The sequence below is a fragment of the Vombatus ursinus genome, unplaced genomic scaffold (assembly GCF_900497805.2).
Source record: "Vombatus ursinus unplaced genomic scaffold, bare-nosed wombat genome assembly UNPS02014770.1, whole genome shotgun sequence".
Taxonomy (NCBI): Eukaryota; Metazoa; Chordata; class Mammalia; order Diprotodontia; family Vombatidae; genus Vombatus; species Vombatus ursinus.
Window position 1 is genome coordinate 34,742,571 of NW_020954548.1, and position 24,967 is coordinate 34,767,537.

Consider the following 24,967-nt stretch of genomic DNA (forward strand, 5'->3'; position numbering starts at 1 on the left):
TGTTACTTTTCTGTGGTGATATTAGCTGCTTGCTTTTTCACTTACTTAGTGCTGGCAAAAAACCAAACCAAAACAAAACAAACAAAAAAACCCAGCAACAACTATATGCCTGTATAAAGTGGGCCGGGAGAAAGGGAACAAACAAAAGAAAGATGGGCCTGGGCTGAGCATTCAGTCTTTCATGTTACCTTATTTTTTATATTAAGCTTCACTTTCCTTTCCATGTCTTAGATATCTAGAGCAGTTTCTTCTGGGACAGATGGTGATTTTTCAACATTTACTCCATTTTAGGGAAAAAGGGAAAAATTTATGAACTGATAGATGAAATTCTGCACATGGTATTGATTCTATCTTCATAAATTTATTTTTCCACAGCTAACAGTTCTCTTCCTGTGAGCTGGGAGGTGTGGAAGCCCTGAAGCCCTGGAGTTGTGTGAATTACAGCTCAGCCTCCGGAGCAACACAGCTTCCTCTCTCCTTTCCTTCCTGCCTACTTCCTAGGGCTTCATTTTCTGTCAGAGGGTCATCCTTTTTGAATGATTGTCAAATATATATGCAGGTGGCATACATCGGAAAGACTGGAACACTCCTGAGCACTGAATGATTAGCAGCTGGGTCTGATCGGTCAAGCCTTTATTGCAGCAATATTATGAATGACAATAGTAGAAAAATGAAAACTTTTAAAAGCACTTTCAAGTAATGTGATTTGGTTGGAGTACACTGGTTTCCAAGGAGAACCTTAATTAACACAGCATATTAATTGAAGAGAACAATCTCTTAAAACATTACTCAGGCTGAAATTTTCCAGCACATGGTAGCAGCAAAATAATGGCTCTTATTCAAATGTTTTTCCCTAGAGAGAATTATTCTTGGAAAGGAAAAACTAGAGGACAATAATTTATAAGCTCATATGCTTTCATAAGGGTCCTAAAGCATCTTCTGGGTGATTTATGGCAGCTATTTAAGACTCAAAAATACCAAGAATGTTTGGGAGAGAAAAAAAAATAACGTAGTTGGTATTTAAAGGAAGTATTTGGAAAATGTGATCAGAATTTAGAGAAGCAAAATATAAAGAGCAAATGGAAAATAAAATGTATAAAATTCTTTACCAGCATGCGTAGATGTAGACACTGTAAACCTAATTGTCCTTGTGATACCTAATAAACAGAGTTCTAGTAGGTAAGTGGAGACCAAGATGTCCCTAGTTATGTTTGCTAGTTCGGTTAAGATGAGAAAAATAATCTTTTATATTTACTTTGTCTATTCCAGAGTATGAACCAGATCTTTCTTGTGTGGACAAGAAAAAATCAGTAGACATAATTTATTTTAACTTGTAAAAAGCCTTAGAAATGTATTCACACTAAAGACTATTAAAAATAAAGTTATATGGAATTGGAAAAAGTTTTTTTTTTAGGATAGGGGACTGGGTGGGAGAAAGGAAAAAAAAGGAATAAAGTACTTCTCTGGATAGAAAAGTATAAAAGCGATATTCTTTAGTGATTGATGTGAGGTCTTGTACTGAACATTTATAAAGAACCTAGAAGAGAGTGTTTACAACTAAATCTCTAAGTTTATAGCTGACATTGACTTCTTCTGATTAACAAAAGATGAATCTCATCTTCTGTAAGATCTCATACCGGGCAGAAAATGGACAGACAAGTTTCACTGTGGGCATCACAGGAAAAAATAATCCAAACTATCCTTCTAGCATGGAGAGCACTGAACTATCATTTGCAGCATAGAAAAGAGAGTGAAGAGTTGTCCTAGACTGCTCCTAAAGATGATCGCCTCAATGTGCCACTTTGGCCAGAAGAGCCAAGGAAAGCTTGTATGTTATAAATCTTGAAACAAAACATAAAATCTTATTCCACCTTTATGTATAAACAAAATACATTTTAAGTGCACATAGTTCTTTCTTAAAACCATACATCTAGAAAAGTCGTGAAACTGGAAAAAAGTATAGAAAAAAAATTATAATGATCCAGAGATATTGAGGAATTTCGACTTTATTTTTTGAAAAGCTTCTTCCTATCTTTAAAGTCAATGGCTGAAAGAAGACATGATCAAAATTTTTTAAATTACGAAATATATGAATAAAGAGAACCCAAATATTGGAATTAGGGAGGATGATGGGAGGGAGTATTCCTATTGCAGAAAGTTGGATATCCCATTACTCAGTGATAAAGTAGTAGAAACATATTTGAGAAGCTACAGTTTGAGGCTCCTGCATTGGATATGGGCTTGGGTTTGTAGCCAGCACGTTTGAGGGACACAGGGTTCTAATCAGTCATAAATGTCATTGCCTACTCTTCTTGTTTTCCTGACAGTATTAGAGGCAGAGCTCAACATTGATTTGTGTGATTCTTTTCCTCTATAGGGATTTAAAAATTATCAACAACAAATATTTATTGAGTACCTATTATGTGCCAAGATTATTCTAGATAGGTTTAAGATACTGTTCCTGCCTTCATGAAGATTACAGTCATAGAGATTATAAGTTGGGAAGAGAGGACATATGTGTACCTACAAAGTAAATGTCAATATAATTCAGTTTTGCTATATTTAGCACATGTTAAATGTCAAATAAGATTATGCCCATAATCATACATAACAGTTACTTCCATCTAGCGCACAAGAGAAAGAAGCTTTTCTTAGGGTATACTTAAATGACATTTAGATAAATCTGCACAAAAGTGAAAAAGAAGTTCCAATGAACAGAAAGACCCTTACATAACCACAAATGAAGCCATCTTTGATGGCTAACTTTACATTTTTTTGCTGTTCTCCTAGAAACCTCTGGAAATATCCTATAAACTATTTGTGAGGCTTGTAACTTTCCTACAACCTTCTAGGTTTTTTTTTTCAGTCTACTTAGTTCATGGTGAAGTATTTTTTCCTCTCTTCCTATTTTTATTAACATTTTATTAATCACTTCCAACTCTTCTTCTCCAGCCCTACCCCCCATCTCCCCACCCGAGCACTAGGGATTTCAAGGTTTAGCTTGCATAACAGGTAATAGCAGGCATTTCCTTCTCCTGTGACGGGATATCCTGGCGCCCTTCAGTCTCTCTCTAACTCTGTTTAAAGCAGACTCCAGCACAGGAAAAAAACTTCAGTCTAAAATTAGCAGTTTGATAGAAGAAAGGCACATGGCTGTCCACTGTACTGTTTGTCAATGAAACAACAAGTCTAAAGAGGGCCAAAATGCATTTCCTTTTTGGGCAAAACAGACCTATTGAGCCTCAGGGGGTGATGGTGGGGCCATTAAAAGAGAGAGACAAACCAAACACAGGGAAAGTATCTTAAACTTTCTAGGCTACAACACTGTGCTCTTTCTTGGCTTTCCCCTTCAGTCTCCTTACCCCCCAGACCATTCTTGGGAGATAGATACTGCTGTTTCAGGGACTGCAAAAAGAAAAAAAAAATACATATATATATGTATGTATATATATGTGTGTGTGTATATATATGTGTGTATATATATATGTGTGTATATATATATATATATTACACCAAAAAAGGAGAACAGGACACACCTATTTGCAGCGTTATACAAACTCCTTAACGTGAAAATTTCTCATTGGTAGAGGAAAAATCACCTCTTCTCTACCAGTGGTGCTATAAGACAATCAGTTTAAGTTGTGAAGAGAACTTTTCCCATGTTTTCCTATTCTGAAATGGTTTTTTCCCATTCTGAAACAATAGCACCTAAATGTAATTTTGACAAATGACCATATGAATTCCATCAGTCCTAAATAGTGTTAGAATTTGGTATGTCCCTCATTATTCTTCAGTGGCTACTTTCAAAGGTGCTCCACATTCTGACCTTTTAGAAAGAAGGTTTCTCAAGAAAGCTAGGATCCTGGGAATTATTTTCATATCTTTCATTATTTCCAGAATGATTCGTTTTAGACTTCCAGTAGTTTCCTTTCCTGTATGTGTCAAATCTATTCATTCATCCTTGCAGAATGAAGTAGTTTTCAATTCTTGCCTTATCATTAAGTAAGGTACTTACTTGCAAGTTGGAATACAGCAGCAATGGCTTCCTCCCACCATTGGGTGTCCTGTGAAATGATGGGCAAGTCCATCAGCCCCATGACAAAGATGAGCTGTCCTGCAGTGAGGGCAACAGTAGCAATCAGGTTACAGGCCCGCATCATATCAAACTGCACTGTGAGGGACACACCAAAACAGAAGAGGACTACGTTAGACCAAAGACTGGGTCTCCAACTGAAATACTAGATGAAGTAATTCAATGTTGCTGGCCTTACAAAGAAAGTTCTGTATAACCTGGGCCTTTATTGCAGCTCCGAGTAGTTATTGATAATTGATTTCTAATTCATTATTATGCTTTCAAAAGTAATATTAACATCTTCTTAGGTTTTCATAGTTTCTTGTTCTTTTCAAAACCCTTTCCCTTTTATATTGTGAAATCTGTTGAAGATCGTTTCTGTTACATCAAGTGGTACTATCAAAGCACATTTCTGTATAAGATAAGCAACCTTCTAGAAGTGGAACATTCACTATTTATGCCACTAATACGTCTCTGCTAGTAACCTTTGCTCTAATAAAGTGCAATGAGCTCTCTACAGTGACACCTCTACTCAGTTACCTTCTTATTTACCAGACCCTAGGATAGCCCATTTTTATTATTTTTATCAAGATTTGATAAAATCACAGCTGTTACACCCTGATGATCAAGCGCTTTCCTTTCAAAGTACAAGAGGACCCACTTTCAAATAGGAAAATAGAAAAGAAAACAGAATGTCACCCCAAGTTTAAATGATTCAATGATTCAAAATAAGTTCAATGTCATACAAGGAGGATTTATTAACTGCCTACTGTGTGCAAGGCACCATGGTCAGCACTGAGGGAAATGGACAAAATGAAACAGTCCTGTCCTCATGGACCTTACCCTTTACTGGGGAATATAGCAAGGATGTAGACAAAGGTAAAGCCTATACAGAGTAAATACAAAATAACTTCAAGAGGAAGAAAAGATTAACTGGGAGGTGTCAGGAAAGTCACTGGGCAGCAGAGGGCTCCTGACCTGAGCCTGGAAGAACCTGGGAGGAAAGAAGGGCAGAGGGAAGCGAAGAGGGGCAGGAGGAAGGCCAGTTTGGTGCAATGTGGGGAGCATGGAAGAGAGGGGCACTCAGCTCCTGTGGGAGCCACACTCCTGAGCTCTCCCTGACAACAATGGTGGATACAATGAACTCAAAGTGGGAGCATTTACCAAAATGGTAGAGTAAGAAAGGATATGGCAGCTGTGAACAAACTACAAGCACCATGGGGGTCCAGTCAGTGTTTAACAACCAGCCCTCCCCAAAAATGTATGCATGACACACTTTTAGGTTTAACCTACACTGTTAGCACACACACACACACACACACACACACACACACACACACACACACACACACACACACACACACACACACACACACCTTGAGTGACAGGGCTAGTCTTCCATAGCTAGTTTTTGCTTCTTGAAATTGCCTGCCTCTGTAAATGCTGCTTTTCTGACTTTGTTTGCCTTGAGAGTTTGTGTCTCCCTACTTTGAGCTGTGCAACTCTCTGAACTGCTCCCTGATGAATACAGTGTCTCCTGGTGAGTGAACAGGTCCCCCTGCTAATTGCCTTGGTTCAATGGATGGGGGAGAAGCAGGAATGAAAATGTTCTCTCCTCTGTCCTTTGGTAGAGACTCAGGGGACACACTCCACTGAGCTTCTCCCTTCTGGAGAAACAAAAGGCCTCCAGTGCTGTGGCAGTCTTCACACAGCTAATAGCCAGCTACTCCTCTAATTCCATCAGAGGAACTTTTTCACACTTCATGAAGGCATAACAAAGCTAGACATGTCTTTTCACTTCATTTAATATGTTCACAGTTGTGTTATCAGCTCCTTATTTCCATGTTATATTAACAACTCCCTCCACCCACACCCACATACACACACACACACACACACAACAAAGTTTGAAAAGAGTATGGAGCCAGATTGTATGAAAAGTTTTAAATGTCAAAGGATTTCATATTTTATCCAGAAGCAGTAGAGAAGCATCACCTCATATGCATTCAGTAATAATAAGTTCACAAAGTTAAGTTATCTCATGCTGGCAAAATGGGAATTTCTTTTTCTCTAAAAATTTGGTAACATTATACTAAATACTTTGCCTCAGGACCACGTGATGATCCCACTGTAAAAGGTTTACTCAAGAACAGAAAAGTAGGTAACACATTCAGTGAATTCTTTTTAGAAGAAAAGTTATTTTAAAATTTGTTTACATTAAATTAATAGAGGGTAACAGAAGCAATATACAATAGAGGTTGCTTTATCACAGGAATTCTCGCTGTTCATTATAATATGAACTAAAAAAAATAGTATACATTTATGTATCATACAACTCATTTGTGCATCCTAGGCAAGGCCTGAAGATTAGACTCTTTCTAACCCCCATATATGAAACTCTGACCCCTTTTCCAGGTATATTACTGAGGTACAGCTTGGTACATTATAAAATAAGTACATGTCACAAAGTCTGGATTTTTTGGCATTAAAATGGATGTATTTTTAAAGTTAATATTAAGACTTAGACTTCGTTGCTTCCCTCCTGCCTCCCACCCCCTCATCCCACCCCTTGATTTTGTACCCTACACAGCTACCCACATTGTCTAACTCCTAATCCTGACTGCTTGGGTTGCAGAGATGTTTTAATATGTGATGGCAGTTTGTCTTCTATCACAACCTCCCATAACTTACTGAAACAGACTTTGACTGTAGGCATATGAGAATTGTACAACTATCAAGAAGAAAAAAATAAGTTAAATGAATTCTTGGCCTTGCTCTTTATGATTAAAGATATTAGAACTTCCATCCCAAAACTCTCTCTTAAAGTAGATTATTTAATCTCATTAGGGAAGATATGTGGAACGTCATGCTGCATTGTCATGTGGACATTTCAAATAACATTTCCCAACACTTTATTGAAGTTTAGAAAGTAAGGTTTCATATGCTGAATCAAAGCAAAGAAACTCAAAACTGTTTTACTTCCAAAATTCCCAGAAGAAGAACATCACTTTCCATAGGAAGAATGGTGGTCTAGATTGCTGTCTTGGGCAAAGTTTGGGAACAGTTTTCCCAGAAATTTTTCTCAAATACTTTTGAGGACCTAAGATTTGAGGATGGAGACCAAAATTTAAAATAATTTACCAAAAGGTCTGAGTAAAATCCAGAAAAGACTAGATAAATAGCTATGCATTTCTGACCTTTCTGTTCCTTTTCCTCGATGACTTTTTTTTTTTTTGCCAATCTATTTCTTATAAATTTTTTAAAAGAAATTTTGGCAAGATGATGTAATCCTCCTTAAAATTTTACATTGTTACTTTATTCCTTTCTCATTTGATATTTTTAAAGAACACCTTAAACTGTGTTTGTGAAAGTTAATATGAAACGTTTTCATCAGCACCTTTATTTATATAATTTTCCCTTCTATAATATTTTTCCCACATCTTCTCCTTTGCTGATATAGATCTTGCCTTACCTTCAGTGCCCAGCTCAAATTCCATATATGGAAGACTTTACTGACAATATCAGCCCACAAAGGTCTCTGTCTTTAGAAATCCCATAGCATTTACCTAGATAATTTACTTAAGGTTCACATTGCTTCATACAGTTATATTTATCTCTTTATGTTATTCCTATTTCCTCAACTGAAAGTGTAATGTTTTTTTAGAGAAGGAATTATGTCTTATTCTTCTTGGTATGTCCCAATACCTTATCTCTCCAATAAAACACATTATATGTAATGGGAAAATGTTGGTTGATTGATAAATAACACCTGATTAAGCTATCATATTTTCCCCATATATTTGTATATTTTGATGGATTTGTGATCTCATTTGTAGGCAGTCCTTCCAGTGGAACAAAGGGTACCCCATCCATGCTTGCTTATCTTGTGTAACCCTTGTCCATACTTTCCCAAAAATCCTCCACAGGGTACCTGCACATCATTACAGGCCTTCCTTTAGATCTATGATTTCCAATTTTTAAAAATTACCTCTATCAAAAAATGTTTAAGGATACACCCCCAATATATGTATGTTTATTTATAAATGTGCTACTGTATTCATGTTGTATTCACTATAAAACATAGACAAAAATAGAAATTTAAAGGATAATATGAAGATGAAATAAATAGTATCCTAAACAATTTAAATTTTATTAACAGTACAAAAACATTTTGGTATCATGTAAGATACTATCATTATTAACATTTTAATGAGAGAAATTTAATTGTTTCAATATTTTTAGAAAATCTTGGTTTAACACTTTGATACAATAATTTAGAAGTCTCATTCTAAGTTTAGTTTATTTTGATACTTGTTAATGACTGTTAGATAAAGGGCAAAATCAAAATAAAATAGAACCTCACAAAGATAATGTAGAACCAAATGAAAGAAGTACATTGTTGGATGTACTTATGAAATCATGAAGCTCATTTTTTAATCCCATCCACCACCTATGCAAAAGTTTTCTTGAAATACTGCTGGTAAATTTCCATATTCTTAGATGTTAATCAATTGTTCTTGTAAAGTATTTGGAAAGTATTGCATTTTTTATTTTTACAAATGGGTTTAAAACCCATTGAAAAGCTTCATTTGGAAGATTTTTAAATAGGATAGAGGACTCTGTTCCAGATTTTTAAAGTGTACATATATGAATCTATATAGGCAACAAAAGTTTAATTTTTTAATGTCTTGCTAATCAAAATGACTTTACGCTATTAGCTAATAATATATTAAGGCATAATATCCACTTAGGGCAAGGTTCATCATTAACAACAGTATATGTAATCTACTTGATAATTTTGAATTTTTTGACTGACTTCTTGTTTTTTCTTTACAATTTGACTGATAAAGGGCTTGTACTAAAAATGTCTGCTCAACCATTTTCTTATTGTTCAACCCAGCTCACATTAATGTCATCTTCAATCTGAAGTTTCTTTGCCGGACTCCCTAGGTCACTTGACCATTCTTTGAACTTAGGTTACTAAAAACTAGATAATATAATATGTAGATCTACTTATACTCAGATATTTATGAATTGTGCGATACATGAGAATATATCGAAAACGAAAGAATCAATGAGGGCTCCACTGTCAATCTATGTTGTAGCATTCCTACTCTTCCTTCAGGGTAACTCATAGATCATATGTGACACATAACCATTTGACTTATAAACTAAATGAAGGCACCAGTGACAATTACTGTATTAAATATTTGTAAAATAATTTATTTTTTACAGGTAAAATATATTTATAAATAGAAGTTCTAGTATTTTCTTCCTGCATGCCAGAGAACCATCTTACATTCTCCAGTTTAGAGACAACTGTTCTAAGATCTCTTGATATCATGAATGGAACACATAGGTATATCATGGAACACGTCATTTTTCTTTTTTTTTTCCCTATTTTTTGAGACTGGGTCTCTTGGTGTGGGAGTACAATGGCCACTCAACGGGCTGGACCTCACTGCTGATCAGCACATAACCTGCTCAGTTTCTGACCTGGCTCACGTCTCCTCTCCTTAGGCAGCCTGCTCTCTCCTTCAGTCCCTCGCCTCCTCTCAGGGGCTCACAATATTGGTGCCAGACTTAGAGCAGACACTTGATTGACTTTAGCCCTACTTCAGGACTCCTGAAGGGATCCACCAACCTTAGCCAGTAGGAGGTACCCCAGGTGTGTAGCACCATATCCAGCCTCTCATTTCCACTGCATAACCAATCACCCTTTTTTCTAATAATATATTTCTTCAATGATAACCACATACTAAATATAAGACAATTTAAGAAAAAGAAAAACTATTTTAAATAAAATTTATTTTTTATTCCCAGATATGGTCCAACTAAGGAGTAGATGCTCAGAAAGGTAGAAGAATTGTGGATTTATAATACAAAAGTAGGTTAAGGAAGAATTCTGAAGCCGTTCTAGCTCCCTTTTTGACCTCTCCCTCCCACCATTGGCTCCCTTTCTTCAGTCCATTATGTCTACAAATGCTCTCTCCAAAACTGTACTCTTTTGTATTGCTTAGCCTACATCAAAACTCTATTCCTCAGTGAAATGTTAGGAAGAAAGAAATCTAGCTAAATTTCTAACATCAATTTGTGAATTTCAGAGGTTTGAGAAACTGAAATGATCACATAAGATAGGGTAGGAATTATTTGGTATTTTATATGATAGGATAAATTTTTTAATTATAAAAACTTTCCTTCTTTGTAAAGCAGCTGACTTTAAATTTGAAGGTATCTTATTTTTATACCAGTGTTATTAGAATTGTGGTTCTAAATATGAGTGTAGCTAAAAGAAGGATCTGTGAATGTCATTTTTCATTTAAAGTCTTTATTATTATGAGCTTAACAAATATCAGCAAGTATGAACATTTTAGTGTTCAAAGAATGACAAAACATAATTCTATACAAAATTATGAACTTCTATACTTCTGTTATATATAATTTGCATTTTAAGTGTATATCAGATTTCATGACAGTAACAATACTGCTCTGCTTGTCTGTGTTTCCTCCCAAACTTTTGTGTATTTTAATATATTTCATTAATGTTTTTCTTTTCTTTTCTTACATCACTGTCAGTACCTTATTACTTCTTTCTTCCACAACTTCCTCCCTAAATAGAAACCCTCCCTTGTTACAAGGATAAACCAATCCACAAGTATAAATTAATCCACACAGTGGCTGTGTCAGAAAATGTGTATCTCATTTTGCACCTCCAGTCTGTTACTTCTCTCCCAGTATATGGGAAGCATGCTTCATCATCAGTCTTGTGAAATCATGATTGGTCATTACATTGATTATCATTCTTAAGTCCTTCAAAGTTGTTTACTTTTTCATTATTGTTGAAGCATAAATTATTCTCCTGGTTCTACTCACTTAACTATTCATCAGTTCATTCAAGTTTCTCTAGGTTTGATTTAGGGAGAAAACACCTGAACTATAGGATATTATGGCAGTATCTAACCTTTTGTTTCATCGTGTACCCCAAGAGTAAAAATTGTTTGAGCATACACAGCATGTGTATATATTTACGTGTATGTGTTTTTGTGTACTTACTTTTATGTATATGTATAATTTACTTGTAGGTTATGTGCATGTACTACTCTACTAATAATTATGTACATTATACAACTTTTACCAAAAAATAGAAACTAAAAAGATGAGGTAAAGGTGAAATCATTTTTGATCCAGGATTCTATAGGCAAACACTTGAATTTATTGAGGAGAATGGTTTGTGCTTTAGAAAAATTGCTTTGGCAGTATATAGAAGAAAGATTGAAGAGGAGAAGCAACTGAGGCAGAGAGATCTATTAGGCTTTTGAAATTGTCCAGGAGAGAATTGATGAGAGGTCGAACGTGGATTAGTGGCGATGCTAGTAGAGAGAAGGGGCCAGATATGGGCGATTATTGCAGTAGAAACAAGATTTTGTCAACTGATTGGATAGGTGGGTTAAGGGAAAATGAGGAGGTAAGGTGTTACTGAGATTGTGAGAACCAGGACAACCGGAAGGAGGGTGGTGTTCTCCATGGTAATAGGGAAGTTTGGAAGAGGAGTAGATTTGAGGGAAAGGGAAATGTAATAATAATCTGTGATAGAGATCACAGTCCACCCATGCCTTCTCATCCTTGTGTGCCTTACTCTGTTCTACCCAAAATGAAAGGGGAGAAGACAGGGCTCTTACTCACAGATCACATTACCCTAGAGCTGGCCCTCTGAGGACATCTGCCACCTAAGTGGCAGTGGTTGATCTGGGGGTCAAGGGGTGAGGGTGGAATTTTTCCAATGGCCTCACATAACTACTGCTGTGGGTACCAGGAACTCTTGTCTCCTTCATTGCTTTCTCTTACTTTTCCTACAGTCTAAAAGTCCTTCCATTCTATGGTCTTCTGCCTTTCTAGATGCATTCTTTCATAGCTTTTAGCTGTCACCTCTATATCTCTAGCCCTGACCTCTTTTCCAAGTTCTTGTCCCAACTCAAATATATTTTTCACATTTATTAATGCTTCTGCTACACTGTCATTTTATCATCCGTAGGTTATTAAAACTTATTCATCAATAATGCCCCCAATTGCAATAAGATTAAAAGTTTAATAATGGAGAGACTGTGTATCAAAATATGGCAACATCTTGTTTATCTTGCGTCATTTAAGGAAAGATATTCCACATATGTGAATTTTCCATATAACTTAAGCTTACCTTTTTAATTGTCAAAGCTTCCAAATGTTTAACCATATTGATGTAAATCTTTCTAAAATATATTACTATTTTTCTGCTTTCTCAAAGACAGTATACTCAACCTAACTGAATCTTTTCTTTTTTTTCCTCTCTCTCTTTTTTTTTTTTTTTTTTTTTTTGGTGAGGCAATTGGGGTTAAGTGACTTGCCCAGAGTCACACAGCTAGTAAGTGTTATGTGTCTGAGGCCGGATTTGAACTCAGGTCCTCCTGACTCCAGGGCCGATGCTCTATCCACTGCTCCACCTAGCTGCCTCTGAATCTTTTCTTGATGACTCAGGATTGCCATTCTAGGACAAAACCACAATACAATGAGACTCTCAGAGATTATTGAGATATGTACACCTATTTGCCACTACACTAAATGGGGTGCATAATGTTTTGCTTTTTAAATTCTCAGATCATATTTTTCTATCTCTTCCTCACTTTTAGACTGTTGGCTTTTATTTTTTGCTCTAGCAGCACCTCCTTCCTTTTGATTTGCTGTGTCTAATCTGCTTTGGGCTGGCAGATCAAATAAGCAAGTTTGTTAGAGTATATCAAAAGTAAGAATAAGTACACATTAAGTAAAGATTTGAGAAGCTCTCTTCTAATCAAACTGCATGAGCTTCAGTGACATGTTTGTTCACTGCTTAGGGGCCTTTGGACAAACAAAAGGAAAAAAAAACTTTGAAGTTGTCTGCAGTTTACTGGATGGTTGAAGTTAGACTACCTGCCAGTGAAATTTTACCCATTCAAGTAACCCTTGTGCCAGTAGAGTAAATCTTTAACCCTGTAAGTATACTGAATGTAACCAAGTGCTTCTTGGGAAAATCAGAGTTAATGAGCATTGTCCGAATTGTCATTTCTACCTCATAAAGTCTCCTTCCTTAAGTTCCCATTGAGCCACATATAAATTGCCCTTGATGCCACCCTGTATTTCATGGTGAAAATGTGTTTGTGTGAATCCTATACTGAGGATGGACAGGCATTTATATTGAGCCCTTGTGAAAGTCACGTAGTCGCAGACCCAGCTTTGTGCTGCTTCCTGTCATGGCATTCTTTTGCCCATGTAGACTATGAAGTAAGGATTATCTTGTTCCTCACATTGTATTTTAGAACTGCTTCCCTCTGGGGTGTTCTGGTCATCTGCTCTGAGCTCCAGCTATCTTCTACTCCCCTATTTCCATTTTCTCTCACCTGTCTCTCCCAAACACATACGATAGATCGGACCATCATTATCTGCTGGCCCAATGAGGATCATCTCAGACTCCTCACAGAAATCCACACAAATGTAAGATTTACTCATTTTTTGAATGCTTTGTAGATTGGTGAACTGCAGACTAAGAAAGCTAAAATAAGAGTCCACAGGGATACTGATATGGGATATAAGGCATGTATTCAAATTCTGTTTTCTCTAGAACTACAGTTTCTTAATTGAACAGAACAATGGGATAAACGGTAATCCACATTTATGTCATTTTAGGTTCTATTCCACAAGACTTCAACTTCTTAGTCAGGAATGACATTTCTATCATTTTATAGGTTTAGGTTTAGGTAGCACTCAAAAAAGTTGTTTATTTCTTCTCGGGTACTTGGTTCACAATTAAACTATGCTCTCACAAGGTGAATAGAATGTAAGTTCCATAAAAGCAGAGACTGACTCACTTTTGTATATTTGTTTAGCACATAGTAGATATTTAATATTTGTTGATTGATTTCTTTACTTATGGCCTCATGGTCTAAACATTCAGGTTGTTTAACTGAGAGAAAGAAGAATCTTATTTTTTTCCACTCACCATCCTCTTTTATTTAATTAAATGTATACTTTTGTCAGAACAGTTAATGAATCCATCTCCTCTACAATACATAATCCATTTGGCTACAAAGATGAATCTTTGGTCTGACTATGTCACTCCCCTTCTCAAAAAGTTTCAGTGGTTCCCTGTTGCTTATAGAATAAGAAGCTCTTCACAGCTGGCTTTGGCATACACCTTTCCAGACTTGATTGATGCCATGCTTCTTTGTTCAGTCTCTGCTTCAGCCAAATTGCACTACTGTGTTCAAGGTGCTGAAGAATTCAAAGACAAAATGAAAGTGTTCCTGCCCTCAAGGAACTTACCTTCCAATGGGGGAGACGACATTGATATTACCTATGTAAATACAATATAATTTGAAGACAGAAAGAACACTAACAACCAGAAGGATCAGGAAAGGCTTACAGGAGTGCCACCTGAGTTGGATCTTGAATGAAATAAAGAACTGTAAGAGTTGAGGATGAAGGAGTTCAAGCTAGGCATGTAGTAGGATAGCCATCACGCCTCTTGAGGCAAGAGATAGAATCTCAACCCCAGTGTTCCTCCCCGCCTCCCCAAGCTTTTTACTTGTTTACTTGGGCTTTGTTGACATCATGACATAAATACACTTAAGTCTTTGGGACAACTTTGATGATAGTAATAGTAGTTCACATTTACATAGTTCTTTATAGTTTACAATATGGCCTCAGTGCTGTACTGTATATCTGTCTGAGGATTTGACCAGTTAAGCTCATAGAGATTCATCACAGGAAGGTGATGACTATAGTTTTTTTGACTACAACAATTCTCCAAAAACAACATACTGAATTTAGAGGTTGTGTCATCAGAGTTGGTTGAGGAAGTACCAACAAAATTATAGTCAAGTCAACAAGCATTTATTAAGCACCTACTATGTGCCAAGCACTAGGGGTACAAAGAAATACAAAAGACAGTCCCTGTTCTCAAGGAGCTTTCAGTCAAATGGAGGAGACAGCATACAAACAGCTCTGCACAAGCAAGATGTTTACAGGATAAAATGGAGACCATCTCAGAGAGAAGGCAGGACTGGGAAAGGCTTTTGGTGGATGGTGGGACTTTGACTGTGACCAGAAGGAGGCCAAGGAAGCCAGGAGGCAGAGCATTCCAGGCATGGGGATGAGCCAGAGAAAATGCCCTGCCGATGGAGATCCTGGAAGCACTTGATGTTTAAAAATGCTCATCTTATTACAATTTTATGAGGTAGTTAATGCAACATTGTCATTCTTATTTTAGAGATGGAAAAAAACAAAAACTCAGCGGTTAACTAGCACCTAACACGCAGCTTGCACGTAGTATTTAATAAGTGTTTGTTGACTTGAATTGGACAACTTAAACAGGTAGAAAGTGACAGAACCGGGAATCAAAATCAGAAAGTCCTCTGCCTCCAGTCCATGGCTCTTTTTGCTGTGTCATGCAGTCTCTTTATGATCTACAGACTTACCCATTTCTCTTTCTTGTAATTGTAACATAAGTTAATTAAAGAGAGACCACATGGTGGAGTGGTAGAGTGCTGGAAATGGAGTCGGGAGGACCCAAGTTTGAATCCTGCTTTAGATGAGTTGTATGTGACCCTGGCTGAATCACTTCCCTTTACTTGATCAATTACCGATATGTAAAATTATAGGGTTGGCTGAGATGGCAGATATGATCCCTTCCACCTCTAAGTCTGTGATCCTGTGAATGCGTAGGCTGCAGGAAATGAATTCAAATTAATTTCATTTCACTGAGGTTATTTTTCGTTAAGTACAGCCATTTGCAGAGAATTCCAAATCCACACCCAGTACCTTTTGGAATGTTGCAAACGAAATACAACCCTTTGGGTACTCTCTATACTTTGCTAAAGAAAATCCATAGATCATAGCATAGAAAAAGTACCCAGGAGTTGAAAAGGATTGACTGACCCAGCAGTGAGCTACTCAACATAATGTGCTTGCCACATTTTCATGTTGTGCAGTCATCGTGGTGTATATATTACAATTAAAAATACACAAAATTGGCTGCTTTCTTTTCCCTTCTGAATCACACATCTACAAAGTAGCTTTTGTTTTCCTCTGCACTGCAAAGGCTGGAAATTGTATGAAGGAGAGCCTGAGGCTCCTTAGCCTGCCTTCAGTAACAAAGGGACTTGTTCTTCCTTTTTCCCAGGATGAGCCTGGATAATGTAAAGGTACCACACAAAATGAGAGCACCACCAATCATATTAAATTTTGCAATGGAAATTGGTAGTTGGTCCAAGTAGAGAGCAATTTGGAATAACTAAAATATCCACTAAGCATATCAAAGAAAGAAAAGAAGAGCTCATATACACCAATATTCATAGCAGCTCTTTTTATTGCAACAAAGAAATGGAAATAAAGTAGATCCTCATCGATTAGGAAATGGTTTAGCCAATAATGGCACATTAATGTCATGGAATATTATTGTACCATAAAAAATGCTGAATATGAAGAATTCAGAGAAACATGGGAAAAATTAATTGTATGGGCTGATGTAGAGTGAAGGAAACAAAACCAGGGAAACAACATACACAATGACCACAACAGTGTAAATGGGAAGCACAAAAATACTGAAACCGAATTCTTTGCAATTATGTTGAAAAAACTTGGCCCCAGAGAACAGTTGAGAAAATGCACCCTATTGCCTCTTTGCAATAGTGGGAGACTGTGGGTGGTGGAATGTAGCATATGTTTTCAGCCTTGGCTGATGTGTGGTAGTAACTGAATCTGAGCAAGTAGAAGGGGTTCCTGTAAGCAAGGACCAGACAAGGCTACAACCAGCAGCTGTGACATGGCAGGAGTTCATGGACCAAGCTAGGGGGAATAGGGAAGGGGAGAACAAGCATTTTCATAGCTCCTAACTGTGTGCCAGGCACTGTGCTGAATGCTCTTTAGAAATATTATCTCATTTGATCCTCACGGCAACCCTGCCAGGTAGGTGCTATTATCCCCATTATATAGTTGAAGAAACTGAGGCAAAGAGGGATTAAGCTAGTAAGTTTCTGAGGCCAGATTAGAACTCGGGGTCTTTCCAACTCCAGACCCAATGTTCTATGCATTTCACCAGCTTCCTCTAAGTGAACTCTAATGAATTTCCAGACCAAGTGGACGAGTTCCTGGACCATGTCAGATTCCCGAACCAAATAGAAAAGGGCTTTAAGACTCCTAGGGGAAACTGGAGACAGGACAGGACAGAGGCCAAGAGAAGATGCTAAGAAAATCCTCACCACAAAAGCCTAACTCTGCCTATAAAGCAGACATTTCTCTATTATTGTAGTGAATTTCTTCCTTGCTTTTAGACTGTTTCAAGTCCTTTTCTTTTTAAAAAAATTTATTTTTTAAAGCATGGAGATTTTCCCAGGTTTTTCTGAATACCATCCTTGTCATCATTTTTTACAGCACAGTAGTATTCCATCACATTTATATACCATAACTTATTCAGCCATTCCCCAAATTTTTTTGAGGAATGGCTCTTATTCTTGAAAATTTGACTCAGTTCTCTCTGTATCTTACAAATGAGACCTTTATCAGAGAAATTTGCTGTAAAGATTTTTCTCGTTTCCTGCTTTCTTAATTTTAACTGGATTGATTTTGTTTCTGCCAAAATTTTTAATTTTATGTAATCAACATTATCCATTTTGCTTCCTGTGACCCCCTCTATCTCTGGTTTGGTCATGAACTCTTCCCCTATCAACAGATCTGATGGGCAATTTCTTTCCTATTACACTAATTTGCTTGTGGTATCACCCTTTATGTTGAAAATCATGCACCCATTTTGAGCTTATCTTGATATACTGTGTGAGATGTTGGTCTGTGACTAGTTTCTGCCACACTCCTTTCTAGTTTTCCCAACAGTTTTTGTCAGATAGATCCCAATAGCTGGGATATTTGGGTTTATTAAACACTTGGTAACTGCTCATTTGCTTCTGTATATTGTGTGCCTAATCTCTTCCACTTACCATTCTCCCTATTTTTTTACCCAGTACCAAATTGTTTTGAGGATTACAGCTTCGTAGTACTGTTTGAGATCTGGTACTGCTAGGCTCCCTTCCTTCCCCCTTTTTTTTAATTTATTCCCTTGATATTTTTGTTCCTCCAAATGAATTTTGTTATTATTTTTTCTCGCTCTATAGAATAATTCTTTGGTAGTTTGATTGGCATGGCATTGAACAAGTAAATTAATTTAGGCAGTATTGTCATTTTTATTATATTGGAGTGGCCTTCCTGTGAGCAATTAATATTTTTCCAGTTGCTTAGATCTGCTTTTATTTGTGTGAAAAGTGTTTTGTAATTGTATCCATATTTGTCTTGGCAGATGGACTCCCAAGTATTATATATAGTCTGCAGTTATTTTAAATGGAATTTCTCTTTTTAGCTCTTCCTGTTGGGTTTTGTTGGTAATATTCAGAAATGTTAATGATTTGTGTAGGTTTATTTTATATCCTGGAACTTGGCTAAAGTTCTTAATTGTTTTGACTAGTTTTTTAGTTGATTCTCTAGGGTTCTCTAAGTATATCATCATATTATCTGCAAAATTATTTTCCAGAACAACTGGATCAATTCACAGCTCTATCAACAGTATCCTAGGAATGATTTTACTTAATGTGTGTTTTTCATATCTCTATATATATACATATATATATACACACACACATATACATATACATACACACACACACACACACACACACACACACACACACAAAACACTACACATTGTCTCTTCCAGTTAAGACTATATGCTCCCTGAGGGTAATGATTGTTTCACTTTCATCTTTGTCTTTCCTTCACTTGACATAGTGTGGCCTAAGTGGGCATTAAATAAATGATTATTGAATTAATGAATGCCTATCTTCCTCACTAGCATTGACAGATTAAACTTCCTAATGCTTGGTCAGGTCACCCTTGGCCCTGAAACCTTCGATTACTTCCTACTGTCTATAGGATAAGATCCAGACTCTTTAGTCTGACCAGTGAGGACTTCTATGATGCAATTCCAAAGTATAGCTATTCAGTCTTATTCCTCATACTCCTTCACTATATTTGCTGGAAATTGTAGTAAAACTGAACTGCTTAACTATAAAATTATATAATTTTATTATTTATCTCACCTCACCATGTTTGCTAACACCATTTTGTCCACTAGGATGTTCTCCCCTCCATCTCTGTCAAAATCTTACCTATTCTTGCAGTTCTATCTATCTCAAATGCTATTTTGTTTATGATGCCCTTCTTGGACTCAGTTGGCTGTGACCTTAATCCTCCTCTGAACCTCCGTGTTACTTTGTATCAAATGATATACTGGATGTAAAAACATATCTAAAACTGTCAGATATTATAAAAATGTAAGATAGTAGCAGTAAACTCTCTCATTGGATTCATATTTTGTTTTGTATTATATTTATGCATGTACTTATCCTAACTCCCCATCTGCATTTTAAGTGCCATAAGAACAGGAGACTATATTTTACTCATTTTTCTATCTCCCCAGCATGTAGCAAGGATGCCTTGTGTATAGAATTAAACCTTCAGTAGATTTTGCTGAATTGAATTGTTTACACACTAAAGAGTCTTTGACTATATTGACATATTAATGTATAGAATTAATAACATGTAAGATAAGCTTTGGAGTTAGGTTATTTTTTTAGTTTACTTAAGCATACTGTTTTATATAAGTAAGGCTAATTATCCATGTAGGTGGCTTTTCATTCATATTCAGTCTGCCTATACTTCATCATAGCATATCAGACAGTCCTTTCTGAAATAAATTTCTTCTATCTATTTATAGGTTTTTTTAAACATTATATCAGGTTTGCTATCTTGTGTATGTTGAAGAGTTGACTATCCCTTGGATATGTGCTGTCTTTTAAGTTCTGTGTTTAAAAAACAAAAACAACTTGTTTGGGTTGTCATGGATCATCTTCATATTTGCTACCCTGTAGTTCAAACTCTCCTTGTGGCTTCATCTTCCAATAAATGATTTCCTTCCAAGACCTCACTACAGCCTTGGCCTTGCCATTTTATATCATTGATGGTACTTAGGTGATAGCAGAATCTGTTCAATCACTCACATATTGTTGGTAATGGATCCAGGTTTCACTCTTTGAGAATACTCAACGAGCAGTGCTTCTGTCTAGTTCTGCTTTGCTGCTGAGAACTCTGGATAGGAAGTGGCCGAAAACCTACAGGCAGTGTTCTCATTTGTGTGCATCACATTTAGTTCCCTTCTGTGCTGACTTTCTGAACTACTTCCCCTCTTGTCCTTTTCCTGCATCATGGAATATAAGGACTGACTTCCTGCATTCTCTCACACTGTAAGAGGATGCACAGGCTGTCTCCAACTAGATGTTTATTCTCTCTTTGTCTGAGAATATTTGGGGCATGTGTATAGATTCAACTTTAATAATTTCCTACTTTGTTACTCCTCTGATGGGAGAAATGAATCATGAGCAAGCTTTGAATTGATTTAATTAAATTAATTAAAAGGTTTCTTTTCAGTTCATTTGGAATCGGAATCATGTAATATAGTTATAATTTTCTTAGAATAAGAAAAAAGTTATTTCTCCAAGCAACTTTGTAGCATTTGTTTTTAAAAAATGACCACTGTCTGAAACTTTTCTCAGAGGTGTTTTAACTATGTAGAGAGGCCATAGACATTTTAATGTGGACTTCTACCTAATAGGCTTCATTTTTCCTCATAGTCACCCTTCAAGATGCAGAGTCTGCACTTTGTTCCTCTGATTTTAGGTTATATATTTTGTTCATTTTAAAACATGTAAACCCCTGCATTGGTCCAGATAGCTGTACTGAAAATGTCAGTTTTTAGTCAAACCGGCTGTGCTGTACTTTCTTTAGATAGGAAACTGGAGCTCTGGTGTGAATATCAGCAAATGGCTAGTATACTATGGCTAGGATACTCAGGCTACTTAATCAAAGGTATGAGGGAGATCTGGTGAAAATCTGGAAATCTATCTTATGCCAGGACTTGAAACACTTAACATTTAAAGGAAATGGGAATCGTTGGGTCCCCCAGTCCTACACTTGATCTCCTATTCCAGTTGTCTGTATCTAACTATATGCCAGACATTTCCACCTAGATGTATTGCCATTGGTATAAAGGCTTTCTTCGCTCTTGCTCATTTTTTTCCTAGTGCTTAGAACACCTTTATCTCACCTGTCAAACAATTGCTTATCTCAAGTTAGGCACTTAATCTGTTTATATTATACTTAGTGGATTATAAGGCCCATGCGGTCAGTCTGTCAGACCACTCACACTCTAATGTTCTAGGTTTGCTTGTGTACCTCCCTGTCCACCCCTGAACACTCTCATGTGCAAAGGCAACTGTGATCTCAGCACCCCAACACACCTGACTGGACCCTTCCATCACTGTTCCTAGAACTTCAGTTGCTCTGTGGAAAGGGCACTGAGATCTTCATGCACTCAACTCAATCTTGCCAAAGACTGTCTCCATTCTGCTTTAATTCTTACATATTTCCTAAAATCAAAGTTCTTGTTAGGGCAAACCCAACCCTCTCAATATACATACTGAGATTTCTCCATCAGCACATGTACCAAACTACTGGGCATCCATACTCAAACATGTCCTCGAACTGCCAGAGATCTGAAACAAAACATGGCCCCACTCATTGGCAGCACACTGTAATCTCACCCTTTCTCTCCTACCACCATTTTCTACATCAGCTCAGTCACTCAAACCACAATAACCCTCTGTTCATGCTCCATTCTCAAAACACTGTCACAGAAGCCAGTTTCTAAGGTACAGTTACTCTACTGATTACTGGGATCAAGGGGGTGTCCTGGCCTAGGGTTATTAAATATTAGCAGCTTCAGCCTTGGTGCTCAGCTGCTCAGACTCTGAGCAAGCAAGGGAGATGCTTAATAAATGTTTCTTGAGTTGATTCCCCTCCCCCCCAACTAGATGCTTTCTTTCTCTCTTACGTCTCTCTCTCTCTCTATCTCTCTCTTTCTCCTCTCTTTCTTCTCTGTCTCTCCCCCCTCCTTCTCTGTCTCCCCCCATCTCTTCCCCCCCTCATTCTCTCTCCCTCTCTCTCATCTCTCTGTCTCTCTCATCTCTTTCTCTCTGTCTCTGTCTGCCTGTCTGTCTCTCATCTCTCTCTCCTCCCATCTCTTTCTTTCTTTCTCTCTCTCTCTCTTTCTCTCTCTGTCTCACACTCTTTCTCCTCAGAAGTCAGATAGAATTTTCTACTGCTTATATTTTGAATTGTATTCTAATTGTGGCTTTGTTTTATTGCCTCTCCTAGATTGTAAGCTTCCTAAGGGCAGGGACCTATTCTTACCCATTTTTGTATCACTCACACTAGAGATAACCTAGATATAGACATGTATATTACATATATACATGTGAATTTATTGATTACCTACTATGTGTAGAGCATAGGACCTCAGTGAATATTTGTTCAATTCAAGTGAAGTGAAATCTTAACTGTTGTCAACTTATATAGGAATATCCCTTTTTGGTGTGTTAGTCTTTGTCATGTGCTGTTTGCACTGGATTCCATTTTATGCTATTTAAATTATTCATTTGACCATGCTAAGGTGTCTTATTATGACAAAAAATTCTAAAAAAAAGGCTGCAATTGAGAGCAGATTATTTGTGATTAAAATAAGATACAGCAAATAACCCTTCTTTCTTCTGAAACAAGTCCTATTTGAATAGGTCAACACTGTACCCAACTCCTTTCAGTAGATACTCACTATTGCCTATAGGATAAAATGCAAATTCCATAGGCTGGCATCTAAAGCTTTCCTCTATTTCCTATTTGAAGCCTGTCTTTCCAGGCTCTTTCCCTGCAAGCCCTCTCTATTGTAGTCATGAGCACCAGTTTAAACAACCCTCTGTTGCTTTCATGCCTAGAATAGACTCCTTCATTTCTGCCTGTTGAAATCCTTTTTTTCTTCAAGACAGCCGAGATACTATGTCATCCTTGAAGCCCTCTTGTATGTCTCCAGCTGAAAGTGTTCTTTCCTTCCTCAAATTTTCTTAGCACACCTTGCTAAGTGTGCTTTCTCCTTTGCCCCATCACACTTATACTTATTTGGGTACATGTTCCATCCCTCTTAGTAGACTTAAGAGTAGAAAGTAGTAGTTCCTTAAGAGTAGAAACTGCATATCCATATACACTCAGTCTCTGGTGCATGATAGATGATTAATAAATGTTGAATTGAATTTGGATATGAGTTTTTTAGGCCAGTTGCTTATAATAGTAAGAACTCACATTAGTCAGCTTATCAAATTTATTTCTTTGTTCTCTTTCTAAATCCCTTCATTGTCCTTTCTTGTTTTCTTTGACTAACTTCAGTATAGATGCCAACCAGCTCTTTATCACAAAGTTCCAGTACTTATAACTAAGTAGCACTTGTGAAAAGGGTTTCATTTTTCTTTCTTTTTCAGTGGGGAGGGAGAGGAGGCAGATTTTCATTGATTGAAAAAAAAATAAAATTTCACTACAATTTTTAAAAAAATACTTTGTACAGTGTTGGAGATGTGGAAAAATTGGAACACTAATGCATTGTTGGTGGAGTTGTGAAATGATTCAACCATTTTGGAGAGCAATTTGGAACTGTGCCCAAACGGCTATAAAAATACATACCCTTTGGCTCAGCAATAGCCCTTCTAGGGCTGTATCCCAAAGAGATCATAAAAATGTACGAAAATGTACACATGTACAAAAATATTTATAGCAGCTTTTTTGTGGTGGCAAAGAATTAGAAATTGAAGGGATGCCCATCAATTGGGGAATGGCTGAACAAGTTATGATATATGAATGTAATGGAATACTATTGTGCTATAAGAAATGACGAGCAGGCAGACTTCAGAAAAAACTGAAAAGACTTGTATGGACTGATGCTGAGTGAAGTGAGCAGAAGCAAGAGAACGTTGTACACAATAACAGCCACGTTGTGCAATGACTAACTTTGATGGACTTAGCCCTTCTCAGCAATGCAAGGATCTAAGACATCTCCAAAAGTCTCATGATGGAAAATGCTATCCACATCCAAAGAACAAACTATGGAGTTTGAATATAGATTGAAGCATACTATTTGCTATTTTTTTTCTTCTGTTTTGTTTTGTTTCCTCTTTCTTGTGGTTCCTTCTATTGGTTCTAATTCTTCCTTATAACATGACTAATGTTAAAATATGTTTAATAGGAATGTATATGTATAGTCTATATCAGATTGCACACTGTCTTGGGGAGGGAGGGGGTAAGGGGAGAAAAATTTAAAACTCAAAAGCTTATGGAAATGAAAAAAAAAATACTTTGTAAACTGAAAAAAGAAAAAGTAATACCTGTGAGGAGCACTGAGTCCCTCTGGTGGACTGAAGAAGACACAGGCAGAGAAAAAGGAAAGCCAAGGGGGAAAAAACACAGAGAGGGTAAATAGAAACAGAATGGAGAAAGCATAAAGAGAAAATAGAGGGCAAACACTAGGTAAAGGTTCATATGGTAGAGAGTAAAATACCACCAACATTTTTTTGGTAGTAGTCTCAGGAGGTGATTGGAAATAGCAAAGCTTCTAAAATTCATTAGAAAATTGCTAGAATGGATTCAAAACAACAGCATTCTGACTGTACCTTCCTAGTTAAAAAACAAAAATTCTAAACCACAAGTGTGCTGTAGATCTTCATTATGGAGCTGCTGGATGTAGCACTTTTGCAGTCAAATGCTAAGTGATATGAAGCCCCCAGATGCCAAGGAAGCTCCAAGAAGGCTGGGATATCTGGGGGTCAGAAGTCATTGAGGAATTCTGTAGGAGGTAGGCTTTGATCTGTGTGAGCTGGACCTTACAGAAGGCAGAGAACTGGATAAGTT

At 36.9% G+C, this 24,967-nt stretch overlaps 2 protein-coding genes across 4 annotated transcripts in view; one reads left to right on the plus strand and one right to left on the minus strand.

Moving 5' to 3' along the window:
- The window catches only part of IFT140 (intraflagellar transport 140), a 176,913-nt gene that overhangs the window by 109,456 nt on the left and 42,490 nt on the right, over positions 1-24,967 (plus strand). The gene's annotated exons all lie outside the window — the stretch shown is intronic.
- TMEM204 (transmembrane protein 204) overlaps positions 1-24,967 on the minus strand; it is a 54,073-nt gene that overhangs the window by 13,269 nt on the left and 15,837 nt on the right. For both annotated transcript variants that reach the window (XM_027862741.1, XM_027862740.1), the window contains one exon: positions 4,016-4,171. In XM_027862741.1, the coding sequence (XP_027718542.1) occupies positions 4,016-4,171 (156 nt within the window). The remainder of the gene's footprint in view (positions 1-4,015; positions 4,172-24,967) is intronic.